The following is an 18486-nucleotide window of genomic DNA, read 5'->3' on the forward strand; positions in this document are numbered from 1 at the left end:
AACTTACAAAGGGTTACATACCAATAAATCCATCCTAAACTGAAAATATCTCAAGTCAAAATGCATTTAATACACCTAACCATCATACATAGCTTAGCCCACCCTAAACATGCTCAGAACACTTACATTAGCCAACAGTTGGGCAAAATATTGTAACACAAAACCTATTTTATAATAAAGTGCAGGGGGGATCCCTGGGTGGCGCAGCGGTTTGGCGCCTGCCTTTGGCCCGGGGCGTGATCCTGGAGACTCGGGATCGAGTCCCACGTCGGGCTCCCGGTGCATGGAGCCTGCTTCTCCCTCTGCCTGTGTGTCTGCCTCTCTCTCTCTCTGTGTCTCCCATGAATAAATAAATAAAATCTTTTAAAAAAAAAAAAAAAAAAAAATATAATAAAGTGCAGGGTATCTCATGTAATTTAATGTCTACTGTACTAAAAGTGAGAAACAGAATGGTTGTAAGGGTGCAAAACAATTGTTAACTGTATCCACTGTATACCCTTGTGATCACATGACTGACTAAAAGCTGTGGCTGGCTGTCACTGCCCAGCATCACAAGAGAGTATTATATCACACATCACTGAACCAAGGAAAATTCAAAATTCAAAGTATGGTCTCTAATGAATTTTTTTTTAACTTTTTTTAATTTATTTATGATAGTCACAGAGAGAGAGAGAGAGAGAGGCAGAGACATAGGTAGAGGGAGAAGCAGGCTCCATGCACCGGGAGCCCGATGTGGGATTCGATCCTGGGTCTCCAGGATCGCGCCCCCTGGGCCAAAGGCAGGCACCAAACCGCTGCGCCACCCAGGGATCCCTCTAATGAATTTATATCACTTTCATATCATCATAAAGTTGAAAAATAAGACATTTTAAGTCAAGGAAAATCTGTATGTTTTATTTTTTTCTGTGAAATATTTGTCTTTTGCCCATTTTACGATTTTAACTCAATTTTACAAGATTTCCTTTCCTTTCATATATTATAACCCTATTATCTCCCTCTCCAACACAATTAGTAGTAAGTACTCTAATTAATGGTATCAATACAGAAGCTACCTAGTAAAAAGTCACATTAATCTTACCACTATGTGAGATTCTTTGTTATCTTCGCTTTATGAGTTTTATAAATATAACAACCAGACACTTTTGGAAGGATTCTCTCCATTCCATTATCACCTTGCCTAAAACATCAAATTAATAATATAAAAGCTATCCCAATTCAACAGCCCTAAAACATGCACCTTTTTACTCACCAGTTAACTAAGCAGGCTGAACTTCTTAAGTATATGTAATAACAACTTGATTATATCAAAATTAATCAAAGTACTTTAATTGATCTGAGGTGGATAAGCATTTATCATATGAATAAAAGATTAAACACTTCAGGAGCCATTAAATTATTATTAATAACACTTGTACTCAGGAAAAGAAATAGCTCAAGCTTATGTCATCATTCTGGAGCATTTTCCTTTGATTAGAGACTTTGCCACGCTGCTAACTTCAATTACATAAATGTGTAAAGGCATATTATACCACTTAGCTTATCTTAGTCATAAAATGCTTTTAAATAAAACAAGTAACACAGATCAAAAAATGGACAGTCAATCAAATCCACTCCCCCTTAATACAGTTACCACACAATGATCCCATCAACATAAAATCAAACTAATCAATTTAGCATTAGAAAGATGGTGAATCAAATTTTATACACTGCCACTGTAAACATGAAAATATCTTTATTAAAGGCTTGATGGATTTAAACAGTAAAAGTGAGCATAACGTCAGCTTTAGCTCCTGAGATATATATAGAAAAGGAGAAACGTTACAGCTAAGGTCAAACATCAATTGGAAAGGACTAGGAGTGATAAATATATGACAATACCCCCCTGAAGTCTTTTTAATACAATCCAGCATAACCTAAAAAAAGCCCTGTACCCCAACTGAACTATGTATAAGACAAAAATGTCTTCTTGACAAAAAAACAGATTCACATTATTAAAAGAAAGGAGGACAGTATTATACTCAGGAAATCTTGTTGCTTTAAATAGTATTTATAATTCTTTCAAAATGCATATAGCAACTTACCATTTATTGAACATCAATTTGTTTCCTGCCTTATAATAAAATTTTAAAATGAATTAAAATTTCAGAATAAGTAGGAATAAAAGAGATTATGATCTCAACAAATAATAGAAAATACGACATTTTTTCAGGTTGAGCCACACTTTTTAACTTCTTTTTAACTTTTTAAAAGCTAACAATTCTGTAGTTCTTATTTCCTAACAAGAACTTTACTTATTTCAAGTGTTAACAATTCATTTACAAAGGAAAAATGAACTTTTGCAACTCCACAACCTCCAGTTCATTTCCATATTCCAAATCTGAGAATTCCATTTTAAAGTTATAAAAAGTTAATAAAGAATGGGGGGGGTGAGGAGAATGACCATTTGATAACATAAGGCATAATGCTATGCCTTTTAACATAATTATTTAAAGATTTTCTTTTTACATGGTCCTATACTGAAATATAATAAAACAAATTGAGTTATACCTCTATTTCATGAAAAAAAATGCGATAACATTTTCTACTTTTAAATGACGACAAATCTGTCAACGAATGCTAGATGCTTAATAGACTTACTTATACTCACCAAACCAGACAATGTTGAGAAGGATTGTTTACTACTCAGTAAATGTGGGTGGCCTTGGAGGTAAATTAATTAAGAATCAAAGGACAAAAGAAAATATTTTTTACTTTAACACTCATAAAACACCAAGGGTTTAAATATTTAATTCCAACTAAGAAAGAAAATTAACAACTGTCTGTGTCTATAGACTTGAGGTAATTAACAAACTTAAAAAAATTTCATTACAGTCAACTGAAAAGTTTGCTAGCACTTCATTAAAAAGAATTAGACAAGAATAGAAGCCTGCACTGTAACATATTTGGTGAACCATGAAGTTAGTATGGGAGAGGTAGAGAATGATTATTATTCAGATTTGAAATAAAATACAATAGCTAAATTCAGTAACCTTGAATTTCAAAGATTTTTTTGTCTCTTAATTGCAGTAGAGTCCTCATGTTTTTGAAATGCCACTTGATCTTACTATAGGAACTAATATATGAGTAGTGGTCTAAGGTAATCTTTTATCAAATATAGAACCATATATACTGGAAGCAGGTTTTCTAAAAGGAACATGCAATACTTAGGGTTAATTCTTCAAAGATTCACATAACTTCTAGACATTATGTTCTGAAAACAGAAATAAATATACATTGAATATAAAATTAATTTCTATTTCACAAATGTTGCTCTACTTCTATCCTATTTTAGTAATCAATTTTAGATTGGATTTTTTATAGCAACAATCACAAACTATTAGAATTTTAAAATTATCTTCCTTTTAGAAATATATTTTAAAATTTAAGACTATTGATGCAAAAATAATAATTTTTATGGGTGCACAGGCAGGAGAAAACAAAATTCATCTGGTTTCTCACCAGCAAGATTTAAATTATGTGACATATTTTTCCATGTTTACAATTGTTCCTTCTAAATGTTTCTGCATTATCTGAAGATATAGGATTTGATAATATGCATTACCATGTATGTATTCTAATATACACTTTGAGACCTTCTGTATTTTTTCATGTTTATAAATGTCCGTGTAATAAAATTTATTATTTATATTACTGTCACTTGTAGCCATCATAATTAGTCAATAATTTTTTAAATTCCCTCCAAAATGTAGAATGTCTTATTGATCGCTTCCACGAGCAAGCCTCTACCTTAAAAGTCAGTTATTAAGAGGCACCTGGGTGGCTCAGCCAGTTAGGTGTCTGCCTTCAGCTTAGGTTGTGACTTCAGGATCCTAAGAATTGAGCCCTGTGTCAGGCTCCCAGCTCAGGGGGAAGTCTGCTTCTCCCTCTCACTCAGCCCTTTCCCCCCTTCATGTTATCTTTTCAAATAAATAAAATCCTTTGAAAAAATCAATTAGTCTTCTGCTTTAGGTTATAATAAATGTTATTTTTAAAAAAACAGTATTATAAAAGAACAGTATAAAGAGATACCTAATTATTTGTGAAACAAATATCCTAATAAAGAAATAATAAGGACTGCTTAGAACCTCAATTGTACCCTCAGATTTGAAACATTAATAATGTTTGAAATAACTGGTTTTAACATGTTACTCATCATTTCTTGAAAAAAAAGTTCTAACCTAAAATAACCTCAATTTCTAGAATTCCAAATTAATAAACTCCAAGGCCAAAGGCACTTGGCTGTTCTTGATCACAAATGATATTCTATCCCCCCATCCTTTGCAGAAAAAGAACATTACCTGCATCAGAAGTTCTTACCTGGCCCTCTCCAACTGTTTCAGTGTCAATTACTGTGATGATGCCTGGAACCAAAGGACTCCGTCTTGAGTTACTATGGAGGGCAACATCATCTTCTGTTACACCTGAAGGCAGTGTGCCTGTCAGCTGAGTCACCACTTTTCCGACCATTGTCAGACCAGTTTTCAATGTCTATACAATGAAATGTAAAAAATATGACTTCATATCAGCATTTGGATTCTAAACAGAAATATGCATTTTGTTAATTCTTCTACTTTTTAAATTCCCTATTCTCTTACAAGCCTGTATGTAGCAGTGCACTGTCACAGAAATTCAGTCTGACTTTTCATATGATCTTAAATTTTAGTTAGAAAATCAGTATTAGTTTGAGTGAATGGTATCAGTGGAATCTCCAGTCAGCACAGTGAGAATAAAGCCCTAAGTAAATAAAATGCTTTGTTTCATATGAGGCAACAATTATATTTTTATTAAAAAATATTTATTTTTCCTCTCCTTAATGTATATAAAAATGACAGGATTTCATTATTTCTGATGGCTGAGTAATATTCCATTGTGTATACATACCACATATTCTTTATCCATTCATCAGTCAACGGACACTTGGGCTCTTTCCATAATTTGGCTATTGTTGATAGTGCTATTATAAACATTAGGGTGCATCTGCCCCTTCAAATCAGCATTTTTTGCATCCTTTGGGGGAAAACCTAGTACTGCAATCACTGGTTCATAGGATAGTTCTATTTTTAACTTTTTGAGCAAACTCCATACTGTTTTCTAGTGGTTGTACCAGTTCATATTCCCACCAACAGTCTAAGAGGGTTCCCCTTTCTCCACATCTTTACCAACATCTGTTGTTATTTTTTGAAATAATATAAATCTAATTTTAAATCTAATTTTTAGCATGAAAAAGACTGAATGCTAATAGAATGCCTATGTGAAAAAGACTACATTTCCAAAGTAAATCTATAATATGCTGTTATATAATATTGCGCATCAAGATTAGAAATGTTGACACCCATTCCTATGCCACAGCCACACATCACAGGTGGGCCAGACAAGAGCCTCACATACTCCCATACCACAGCCACAGCCTCACTACCATAGGTGGGCAGATGCAAGCAACTCACAGAGGAAACATCCCTTGAGTGCCTGGCATAGGTGGCCAGGAGGAATAAGTGCTTCTGAGCCCCACAAGATATTTCTTACAAAGATTGCTCCTTCAAGACTAGTAGAAGTAGCTGATTTGTCTAATACATAGAAACAAACACAGAAAGGCAAAATAAGAAGACAGAGGAGTATGTTCCAAACAAAAAACAAGACAAAATCTCAGAAAAAGACCTTAATAAAATGAGATAAACAAGATAATTCAAAGTAATGGTCATAAAGATACTCACCAAACTCAGAAGAATTAATGAATACAGTGCAAACTTCAACAAAATGAGAGAAAATATTAAAAAGTATCAAATAGATGTTACAGAGCTGAAAATTATAAAAACTGAACTGAAAAATACGCTAGAGGAGTTCAACAGCAGATTAGATGAAGGTAAAACAAGAAACATATTCAAACAAGGAGCAAAAGAAAAAAAAGAATTTTAAAAAATAAAAAGCTGGGGAGAATTTCAGGCAGAACAACACTGACATTATAGGGTTCCCAGAGGAGAAGAGAGAAAAGGACAGAATAATTATTTTTAAAAAATAATTGCTGAAAATATCCCTAATCTGGGGAAGGAAACAGATGTGGGAACCCCTGAGAGTTCCAAGTAAGACAAACCCAATCAAATCTACACTAAGATATGTTGCAATTAAAATGGTAAAAGTTAAAGAGAGAATCTTAAAAGCATCAAGAGAAATACATTAAAAAAAAACCCACATAAGACTATTAAGATTTCACAGCAGAAACTTTACAAGCCAAAAGAGAGTGGCATGACATATTCAAAGTGCTAATAGGAAAAAAACTTCCAATCAAGAATTCTCTACCCATCAAAGTTATCACTCGGAATAGAAGAGGAAATAAGAGTTTTCTAGATAAGCAAAAACTAAAGGAATGTATCACTGCTAAAACTGCCTTACAAAAAAATGTTAAAAGGAATTCTCTAAGCTGAAAAGAAATATTTAATATTTAATAACAAGGAAACATACAAAAGTAAAACTCTCCTTGGAAAAGATAAATATATAGTAAAGATAGTGGATCAATCACTTACAAAGGAAGAATGAAGGCTAAAAGAGAACAGTAATAAAATTAATGGAAATCACAACTAGTTAAGGGATGCATAAAATAAAAAGATATAAAATGTGACATCAACATTACCCTGATACCAAAACCAGATAAGAACACTATGAGAAAGAAATATTACAGGACAATATCCTTGATGAACATAGATGCAAAAATCCTTAACAAAATATTAGCAAACCAAATTCATAAACACATTAAAAGGATCATACACCACGATCAAGTAGAATTTATTCCAGAGATGCTAGGATGGTTCAACAGCCACAAATTGATACGGTATATCATGTTAACAAAATCAAGGATAAAAATCATGTGATCATCTCAATAGATGCAGAAAAAGTATCTGACAAAGTTCAGCCTCCATTTTGAGTTCAGCCTCCAAATTTTTATCAAAATTGTCAACAAAGTGGAAATAAAGGGTACATACCTCAACAAAGTAAAGGCCTTATATGATAAACCCATAGCTAGTATCATACTTAAGAGTGAAAAACTGAAAGTTTGTCCTTTAAAATGGGAACAAGACAAAAATGTCTACTTTCTCCACTTTTATTCAACATAGCATTGGAAGTCCTAACCACTATAATCATGCAAGAAAAAGAGATAAAATGCATCCAAATAAGAAAAAGAAGTAGTAAAATTACTATTTGCAGATACACAGAAAACCTCCATCAAAAAACTGTTAGGATAAACAAATTCAGTAAAGTTGCAGAATGCAAAATAAAATATGGAAATCTGTGGTGTTTCTCTACACTAATAACAAACTATCAGAAAAAGAAATTAAGAAAGCAGTGACATTTACAATAGCAACAAAAAATAAAATCCCTAGGAATGAATTTAACCAGGAAGGTGAAAGCCCCATACACTAAAAACTGTAAGAAACTGATGAAAGAAACTGAAGAAGAAACAAATAAATGGAAAGATAGATAGTCCGTGCTCATGGACTGGAAGAATTAACACTGTTAAAATGTCCACATTACCCAAAGCAATATACAGATTCAGGACAATCCCTACCAAAATTCCAGTGGCATTTTTCACAGAACCAAAACAAATAATTCTAAAATTTGTATGGAACCATAAAATACCCAGAATGGCCAAAGCAATCTTGAGAAAGAAGAACAAAACAAAAAGTATCATGGTCTCTGATTTCAAACTATACTACAAACCTATAGTAATCAAAAGAGTATGGCATGGGCATAAAAGAGACACATGTATCCATGGAACAAAATCAATAGCTGATAAATAATTCCCTAAGTATACAATTAATTTACAACAAAGAAGCTAAGAACATACAGTGGAGAAAGGCAGTCTCTTCAATAAATGGTTTCCAGTTTCTGGGAAAACTGGAGTTACACAACAGAATGAAACTAGACCACTTTCTTATATTGTACATAAAAATTAACTCAAAATGAACTGAATATAAAACCTGAGACCACAAAATTCCTGGAAGAAAACAAGCAGTCAGCTCATTAACATCAGTCTCAGAGATGTGTTTATATATCTGACTCCAAAGGCAAGGGAAACAAAAGCAAAAATAAACAAATGGGACTATTTAAACAAAAAGCTTCTGCACAGCACAGGAAACCACCATTAAAATGAAAAAGCTTAATGGAAGAAGATATCTGCAAATCATATATCTAATATAGGGTTAATATCCAAAATATATAAAGAATCCATATGACTCAACAATAACAGAAAAAACAATTAAAAAATGAGCAGAGGATCTGAATAAACATTTTTCCAAAGAAGACATACAGATGGCCAAAAGACATGAAAGGATTTTCAACATCACTAATCAGCAAGGAAATGTAAATCAAAACCACAATGAGATATCACCTCACACCTGTTAGAATGACTATTATTAAAAAAAGACAAGAAATAACGAGTGCTGGAGAAGATGTATAGAAAAGGGAATCCTTGTAGCTGTCGGCTGGAATGTAAACTGGAGCGGCAACCATGGAAAACAATATGGAGATTCCTCAAAAAATTAAGAATAGATCTACCATATGATTCAGCTATTCTACCTCTGGTATTTATTCAAAGAATATAATTCAAAAATATATATACACCCTTTGTTCATTGCAGCATTATTTACAATAGCCAAGATATGGAAACAACCCAAGCGTCCACTGATAGATGAATGGATAAGGAGGATATGTTTATATACAAATATATATATATCACATATATATAAACAGAATACTGCTTAGCTACATAGAAGAATGAAATATTGCTATTTGTGACAACATGGATAGACCTTGAGGGTATTAGGTTAAGTGAAATAAGTCACACAGAGAAAGACAAATACCATTTGATTTCATTCATATGTGGAATCTAAAAAAACAAACAAACTCACAGATACAGAGAATGGATTCATGGTTACCAGAGGGGAAAGGGACTGGGAGGTGGACAAAATGGGTGAAGGCAGTCAATTTGACAGTGATGAATGCTGACTAGACTTTTGGTGGTAATCACTTTGTAGAACACGCAGATGTCAAATCATAATGTACATGTAAAACTTATATGTTATAGACCAATTTTACCTCAATTAAAAAAAAAAGATTTGGCATGTGGAAATACAGTCTCCATCCAAGATGCCAATTACGAGATGAATAAAACATCACAAAAGATTAGCTAAGAAGGTTCTTTTTTTCTCTGGTAAGAGAAACAATTCAATGTAATGCTTCTAATATATGATTTCAATTAAAGACAATTTAAGATGTATATAATTACATTTTAGTTCCATTTCATTCAAAGCAAAGCAAATAGATAAAACTAACTCATGTGAGTTTTTTTCTTTTATGTGAATCTTATTATCTGATTACTGCTATTTACATTAATAATAATGTTAAAATAATGGGCTTTTGTGGGATTTTTTTTGTCCCCCAAACAGAAAACAACTAAGAGAAAAGCATGTGATTCGTAAATATCAAAAAAAAAAAAAAAAAGAGAGAGAGAGAGAGAGAGAGAGAGAGATTTAACCAGCAGAGCAAAAAAATAAGTAGTCTAGATTACATGGACATTCAAAAGGTATTCAATAAGTAGAATACCCCCAGAAATAAATTTTTTCCAATTCTCAATTGTGAGAAAATGTTTTTATTAAAATATTGCAAATTAGTCTTTAATGAAATGACTTTTCAGAATAATCATGGAGAATATGCTCATCTATATTCTGGCATATGCTATAGCTAAATTTATTTTATTTTTTTAATATTTTATTTATTCATGAAAGACAGAAAAGAGAGGCAGAGACATAGAAAGAAGGAGAAGCAGGCTCCTCGCAGGAAGCCGATGTGGGACCCGATCCCCAGACGAGGATCATACCCTGAGCCAAAGGCAGACACTCAACCACTGAGCCACCTAGGGAACCTTTTTTTTTTTTTTTTTTTTATGATAGTCACAGAGAGAGAAAGAGAGAGAGGCATAGACATAGGCAGAGAGAGAAGCAGGCTCCATGCACCGGGAGCCCGATGTGGGATTCGATCCCGGGTCTCCAGGATCGCGCTCTGGGCCAAAGGCGGGCGCCAAACCGCTGCGCCACCCAGGGATCCCTACCTAGGGATCCTTATAGCTAAATTTTAAAATGAAAATTATTATATAGATAGTATTTCAAATTTTGTCTCATAAAAAGCAGGCAAAGAAGGTAATTTATAAAGGTCTAAATGTTAAGTAAGCAACAATTAGATTGGAATTAAAATAAGGAAACGTATTTTCCAAGGAAATTTTCCATTAAAACACCATATAACTTAACACTAGCAATACGTGTATTACTAGTACACTGTAATTAGCTGTAATTACTTTTACTGTAGCTATGCTCCCTGAAATCTTTACTGTGAACTTGTCAAGGCTCTTAAGATAAATGATCTCTACAGATTTCCTTGAACACCTCTGGTTTATGGAAGAGAAAACTGAGGCTACAGAAGTTAAGTAAAACAGCAGCTCAAAGAGGTAACCAATGACAAAGCCAGAATTCAATACTAGAACTATTTCCAAAGCCTGATTTCAACCACCATCCAGTTATTGCCCTGTATTCTATTCCTGCTATTACTTATGATCTGACAGTACATGAATTCAGAACACAAACTTATACTGGGCAGTGAGGGAGAGGAGGGATGAAGACTATAATATTGTTGTCCTAATAAATACTTAAATAAAATGACCATCAAAGCCATTTGCTGAACTCAAGCAAAAAGATATAACTTACTGCTGACTGAAACCATGGAAAAGCCACAAATCAATTTTAACTCTTTTGTTTAGCACTAAAAACTCAAACTGCAGTGATTATAAAACACATTAGTGTTCCTCAATTAGCAGCCAAACATTTGTTTCAATAATTCACAAGCAATGACTTACACAAAGTCTGTTACAGCGTTGTCAAGAAAGCCTCTGAAGGACCAACAAAATCAGGCGCCACTGTGTATCGATGTCAAAGCTGGCTAGCAAGCCTGATTAACCTCTAAGATGCCTCAGCTGCCGCGACTCATTCCATCAATGCTAATGGAGATACTCCCGCTTAAACAGAGCTATCCTTCTATCGCCTTTCACGGTTAAAGTCTGGTTGTACATCCTCCCCATTTGCCCCTGAGCCTATTATTTCATGCTTTTATACCAATGAATGGGAATAAAACTAGGAAAACTGGGCACACAGAAAGTGGGAAGAAGTGTACCAAAGAAACTACAAGATAAAAGGACAAGTCAATATAAGAGAACTAGGAAAAAAAGTCCAGAAAGGGGTAAAACAGAGTAGTGTATTTCACAAAGGCTCATATCACATGAATTATTGATAATTCTCACACACATCAAAAAAACTTACAACTACCATTTTATTAGTGGACAAAAATCTAAACCCAAAACTTAACAGTCATCAGATCTGCACTTTGTATAGTCAAGGACAAGACAGCACTAGCCAACAAAGCTTATTCACTTTCAAAACAAGGTACAATGCAGGGAGTGAAAGGGGTACTGGAAATTTTCTGTATCAGTAAAGATCTTTGCTTCTAGAAGAAATTTGGTTCCATGTTAGAATCAAACACATTAATAAGAACTAGTGTCCAGAAGAAATATATAATGTTATTTAATAGTGTTCACATACCATATTTAGATACCAAAATCACCTCAGAGTAATCAGTCTTTTGATTAGATTTTTGTCAAGAGAGCCTGTACACACATGATGATAGGTACTCGACATACCAAAAAGGAAGAAGACTCAGTAAAAATTGAAATTAAAAAATCTAATTTGAAAAAATAATAAAAAATAAAATAAAAATAAAAAATCTAATTTGACCAAATGGAGAATATTAAATTATAGTAAGTGTCTTCACAGTCTTAGCTAAAAAGTTTTATTCCTGACTAATCTTAACAAGAGTATCCACAGAACTAAATTTTATTTTGTAGGAGAGCTGAAAGTAAGACTGTGACAAGTACATCAGATAATCCACTCTGACCAAAAATTCAAATGAGCATGGTACTTATTCTGTTCAGCGCAGGCGGATTTGCCAAAGGGTCACTAGTCATCTTTCACCTTTCTCATGCCGTATCAGTTGTCCTCCCTGTCCATTAGTGCTAATGGAGCTGCTCTCACAAAAACTGTTAGTGGTCATTAAGAAGTTATCAGATAACCAGGGGAAGAAGGAGGCATTTTTATTAAATCAATTTACCACACTGGGGTTAAAATACATTAAAAGGAAAAATCAAATGGGACAGATATATGGTAACTAGGAAATATGGACCAAGATTTTATAAATATATCAAAATAATCCAATTTGAACTATTTCAGTATTAAACTTTTCCCCTTAGCACTTAGCCACAGAGAATTTATCACGATTATACTCTAAGGAAAGTCAAATAAATTACTGGGAAAAGCAAAGGGAAAAATCTGTAAGTATAAAGATTAATTTTAAGTGCTATTTAAAAATCCAGAAAATGTAAAAAAGGTTATTTCCTCTAAGGAGGTCCAAGTACATATATATTTGTATTTACAACTGTTAGTGAGACAAAAAAGAAGAATAAAAATTTAATATAAAGGGGTACCTGGGTGGCTCAGTCAGTTAAGCGTCTGCTCTCAGCTCAGATCATGATCTTGAGGTCCTGGGATCAAACTCCACATCAACTCCCTACTCAGCAGAGTCTGCTTCTCTTTCTCCCTCTGCCCCTCCCCTTAACCCCTCCACTTGTGCTCTCTGCTCTCTCTCTCTCTCTCTCAAATAAGTAAAATCTTTAAAAGAAAATTGAACAGTCCACAATACCCAAACTATGAAAGGAGCCAGGACATCATGGCTCCTTCCACAGTTGAATGGATAAAGAAGATGTGATATATATACACAATGAAATATTACTCAGGCATCAGAAAGGATGAATACCTACCATTTACATTGACATGGATGGAACTGGAGGGTATTATGCTGAGTGAAATAAGTCAATCGGAGAAAGACAATATAATAGTGAAAGGAACCATAAGGGAAGGGGGAAACTAAGTGAGGAAAAATTAAAAAGGAAGACAAACCATGAGAGACTCCTAACTTTGGGAAACAAAGGGTTGTGGAAGGCAAGATAGGGGAATGGAGTAACTGGGTGACGGGCATTAAGGAGAGCACATGATGAGATGAGCCCTGGGTGTTATATGTTGGCAAATTGAATTTAAATAAATTTTTTAAAAAAGAAAATTTAATAATCAATCATTCTACATAACAAATGGTTAACCTCTATGAAGTCATATAAGTAGCTACCATCAGGGAGAGAAAGATATGTATGATAATTCTTCCAGAAAAAGTGATTTTTAATGAGCAATGTGAATATTTTAAGATTAGTATTTTCTAAAGGAGCACATACTATATGGCTTTTTTTTTAAGGTTTTATTTATTTATTCATGAGGGACACAGAGAGAGAGAGGCAGAGACATAGACAGAGGGAGAAGCAGACTCCCTGAGGGGAGTCCAATGTGAGACTCCATCCCAGGACCCCGGGAACACAACCTGAGTCGAAGGCAGATTTTCAACCACAGAGCCACCCAGATGCCCTGGGACTGGGCTCTTCTTATAGAAGGAAATCCACACAAAAAGAAAGAAGGGAAAAGGGTAATCTTTTTTTAACATTTTATTTATTTATTCATGAGAGACACACAGAGAGAGGCAGAAACATAGGCAGAGAGAGTAGCAGGCTCCCTGTGGTGAGCCTGATGCAAGACTCAATCCCAGGACCCCAGGATCATGACCCGAGCCAAAGGGAGATGCTCAACCACTGAGCCACCCAGGTGCCCCACTACATGGCTTTTTAAATATTTTCCATGTTATATCTCAAAAAGTATGTTTCCTAGAAATTATAAAAATGGTTACAAATTTTATTTTCTATTTTCTTTTTTTTAAGATTTTTATTATTATTATTATTATTATTATTATTATTATTATTATTCATGAGAGACACGGTGGGGGGGAGAGAAAGAGAGAGAGAGAGGCAGAGACACAGGCAGAGGGAGAAGCAGGCTCCATGCAGGTAGCCAGACATGGGACTCGATCCCAGGTCTCCAGGATCACGCCCTGGGCCGAAGGCAGCACTAAACCACTGAGCCACCCAGGCTACCCTATTTTCTATTTTCAATAATGGCAGGCTAGGTAAATCAGATCAGTCCTACCAATGAAAACAAATAGGGTAACTGGGGAAATTTTTTTCTCAACTCTGCTTACAGGTACTAAATATTTAATAAGATAGTAAAAAGTTACTAGATCCAAACCCAAGAGAACAAGAAAATCCAGACATGTGAGCAGGGTAGTTAGGCCTAGATGCATCTGATGATTCTAGAGGAGGCTTCTAAAAGATGGAGTGGTGCTTCTGATGAACTTGTGGTACTAGGTGGTCATGTCCAAGGGGCTCTACCTGGTGACTTTCCCTCCATGTTTTGCCTTGAGACACAAAGGAATATATTGAAATAAGAGTAAATCTGTAGTAATCAGAATCTCATAGCTATTTCAGGTGAGCTTTATTTAAATAGTTTATAACTCAATCCCTGAAATTGGAATTAGAGGATCCAAGACTGATAGTGCTGCAGAACTCTGGTATCTCAAATTCAAAATTGTTTCTAAAGATTTTGTAAATAAATTCTGGCAAACAAGGAGTCAAGGCATCATTAGTGAGAACCAACAAAAATAACAATAAAAATATCCCCCAAAGAATCCAGACACTGAAGTTAACAGAAACAGACTTCAAAATAACCATGTTTACTACATTTAAACAGTTTGGTAATTTGAGAAAAAATGAATTCTAGAGAACCAGAAACTATGACTATTTACTAAAATATTTTATCAATCCATATATTTGATTTTCTCAAACCCTTTTTGTATACGTATTAAGATAATCATATAATTGTTCTCCTTTATTCTATTCATGCATCAAATTACATTCATTGATTTTGAGTAATAAGCCAGTCTTGTATTATGGAATTATCCCAAATGGATTGTGACATTATCCTTATAATATTGTTTAATTTTTTTCTGCTAGTGTTTTGTTTGGCATTTTTCAGGATTTTTCATATTTATAAGACAGGACTATAGTTTTGCTTTTTCATAATGCTCTTATCAAGTTTCAATATCAAGGTGATCCTGCATCACAAAACAAGATTAGGCACTAATTGACTCTTTTTTTTTAAGATTTATTTATTTATTTTTATTTATGATAGACACAGAGAGAGAGAGAGAAAGAGAGAGAGAGAGAGGCAGAGACACAGGAGGAGGGAGAAGCAGGCTCCATGCCGGGAGCCTGATGTGGGACTCGATCCCAGGGCTCCAGGATCACACCCTGGGCCAAAGGCAGGTGCCAAACCGCTGAGCCACCCAGGGATCCCCTGACTCTTTTATTCTATGTAAGAGTCTTTGTAATATTACCATTGTCCACTCTTAAGTGTTAGCATTCTGTGGAGAAGGTTGCTAGGTCTGAAGATATATAGGTGAGATTGTTCTTTTCTTAGTAAACTTTTATATTCCCTTATACAGAAAAGTACAGGAAAAAAAAAAAGAAAAGAAAAGTACAGGAATTATAAGTGTACATTATGATGAATTTTCCCAAGTGAATATGCTAACATAATAAAAATATAATACATAATGTAGCAATATCAAAGCCAAAAATATATTTATGTTAATACTACTTAATTAGGGAAGCCATTCTGATGTACTTACTATGGAAAACTGGAACTCAAAAGGCTAATTTATCCACAAAGTTTCTTATATCTAATAACTTATTAGGAGAAATTATCTTTTGGGAGGTAAAATCATCTCATCTTTTCAATCTTTCTTATATAAAACATCCAAATATTGAAACTGAAATGAAAGATCATTCTATTTCTGGTAATTTCAGAAAAATAACCAAATACTAAATATTAATACTAAATACCAAATTAATTTAATATTTTATTTTTTAATTTTTTTTTTAAGTTTATTTATTTATGATAGGCACACAGTGAGAGAGAGAGAGGCAGAGACACAGGCAGAGGGAGAAGCAGGTTCCATGCACCGGGAGCCTGACGTGGGATTCGATCCCGGGTCTCCAGGATCGCGCCCTGGGCCAAAGGCAGGCGCCAAACCGCTGCGCCACCCAGGGATCCCCTAATTTAATATTTTAAATAATCTCAAAATATTTGTGCTAACACAGGAGTATGTAAGTACATAACATTATATAAGAAAAATGTTTTCAAAAATATTTCATGGCATAGGGGCACCTGGATGGCTCAGTCAGTTAAGCATCTATCTTCAGCTCAGTTTATGATTTCAGGGTCCTGGGATCAAGCCCTGCATCAGGCTTCTTGCCTTAGTGGGGAAACTGCTTCTCCTCTCCATCAGCCCCTCCTCTGTTCCTGCTTTCTCTCTCTCTCTCAAATAAACAAAATATTTAAAAATATATTTCACATAAGTTACATGTAAAGCAGGATATAGGAGTGCCTGAGTGGTGTAGTAGGTTCAGCATTCCACTCTTGGGGAACCCTCTTATACTGTTGGTGGGAATGCAAACTGGTGTAGCCTCTCTGGAAAAAAGTATGGAGGTCCTCAAAAAGTTAAAAATAGAACTACCCTATGACCTGAAATTGTACTACTAGGTACTTACCCAAGGGGCACAAAAATACTGATTTGAAAGGGCATGTTCACCCCAATGTTTATTCCAGCATTATAAACAATAGCCAAATTATGGGAAGAGCCCAAATGTCCATCACTGATGAATGGAATAAAGAAGATACGGTATGTATACACAATGGAATATTACTCAGTCATCAAAAAGAATGAAATCTTGCCATTTGCAGTGAGGTAATGAGCACCAGGGGTCGTGTATGGGTGATGAATCACTAAATTCTACACCTGAAATTCAGTTGCACTGTACGTTAACTGGAATTTAAATAAAAACATGGCAAAAAAGAAAGAAATGGGTGATTTTTACGTTCATGATCTTTCCTTCATTTTGTAAATTTTAAATAGGAGCAGGAATAAACATTAAAATCAGGCAAAAGCAAGTACACAAAAATTAAATATTAACTACTTTATTCAAGAGTTAATGGCAGGGATGCCTTGGTGGCTCAGTTGGTTAGGCGTGCTTCAGCTCAGTCATGATCCTAGGGTCCTGGGATCCCACCCTGTGTCCAGCTCCTGGCTTAGTGAGAAGTCTGCTTCTCTATCTCCCTCTGCCCCTCCCCCTGACTTGTGCTGTCTCTCTCTCAAATAAGTAAATAAAATCTTAAAAAAAAAAAAAAGAATAAGAAGAAATAGAGGAATCAAAAAAATTGCAATGTTCTGCCATCAAATGTACAAATGTAATGTTAAAAAGATATTTAAACAAAAGAGTTAATGGCAGAATTTTGTCAAGTGTTAGAGCTAACAATGAATTTCAATCAATACCAATTTCAGGGATGCCTGCGGGTTCAGTGGTTGAGCATCTGCCTTTGGCTCAGGTTGTGGTCCCAAGGTCTTGGGATTGAGTCCCGCATCAGGCTCCCCCTGGGAAGCCTGCTTCTCCTCTGCCTATGTCTCTGCCTCTCTCTGCTCTTTCTGTGTGTCTCTCATGAATACATAAATAAAATCTTAAAAAACAAAAACTACAAATTTCATTAGTGATCAATTGCCTATTAGAAATTGATGGAAAAAAATTGATGGGATTAAAGTGTGGTCATTGTTGTCATTTCTGAAAGTCTAAATATGGAAGACATGAGCTTATCCCTCTCAGTTCTCAATATGTAGTGTAGAAAACTGGGGAGTTCACATTTGTTCTTTTCAAAGCATATCCACATCCAGTTAACAGTTAAACAGCAAAACAGTAACTATCTGAAGCAGGTCACTTTCCTTTTATGTAGGCACATAAACACATGATAGTAAGGCAGAGCTGAAAAGTTGTTCTCCATCACATAACTGAAAATTATTCAAATGATAAAACAGTGAGTTATCCTGATGAAAGTACATGGCACAAATAAATCTAAACGGAATCTAATACTTGAGAACTAAATCTCATTGGTATATTTTGTGGATTAGAAACTAACTGAATAATACTGATGCTGGCTACTTACTGTCTCAGATTTCTCTTCATTGAAGTAACCATCATAATCCTTGCTTACACAATGGAGAAAAGTAAACCATTTTTATGAAGCTTCTAAAAATCTAAAATATACAGTGCTGTGAGCATAAAGACATTCAGCTTTTCCTTTCTGAGTAAAAAATATATAATGCTTCTCTCATCAAACCTAGGAACATATTCTAAAGGCCATCATGTAAGCACTTGAGATCAATCTTGAAGTATTTTTGTATTTGTTTTACATAAAACAGTGTGACCTTTCATTCCCTCCCTGTGGTTTGCTTTAAACTGTTGTTCTTTTCTGAACAGTTGTGCTTTTTATTACATGCTGTCATTTAGATTCACTATGTCATCCCTATTATTAGAAT

General features: G+C 34.5%; 1 protein-coding gene across 11 annotated transcripts in view; it reads right to left on the minus strand.

Annotated features, from left to right (window-relative positions):
* BCAS3 (BCAS3 microtubule associated cell migration factor) overlaps window positions 1-18486 on the minus strand; it is a 591905-nt gene that overhangs the window by 409107 nt on the left and 164312 nt on the right. For all 11 annotated transcript variants that reach the window (XR_005364629.1, XM_038547981.1, XM_038547978.1 and 8 more), the window contains exon 12: window positions 4357-4527. Coding sequence is in view for 10 of the 11 variants with exons in the window: in XM_038547981.1 (XP_038403909.1) it covers window positions 4357-4527 (171 nt within the window). In the remaining variant the exon portion in view is untranslated. The remainder of the gene's footprint in view (window positions 1-4356; window positions 4528-18486) is intronic.

This window comes from Canis lupus, chromosome 9 (assembly GCF_011100685.1).
Source record: "Canis lupus familiaris isolate Mischka breed German Shepherd chromosome 9, alternate assembly UU_Cfam_GSD_1.0, whole genome shotgun sequence".
Taxonomy (NCBI): domain Eukaryota; kingdom Metazoa; phylum Chordata; class Mammalia; order Carnivora; family Canidae; genus Canis; species Canis lupus.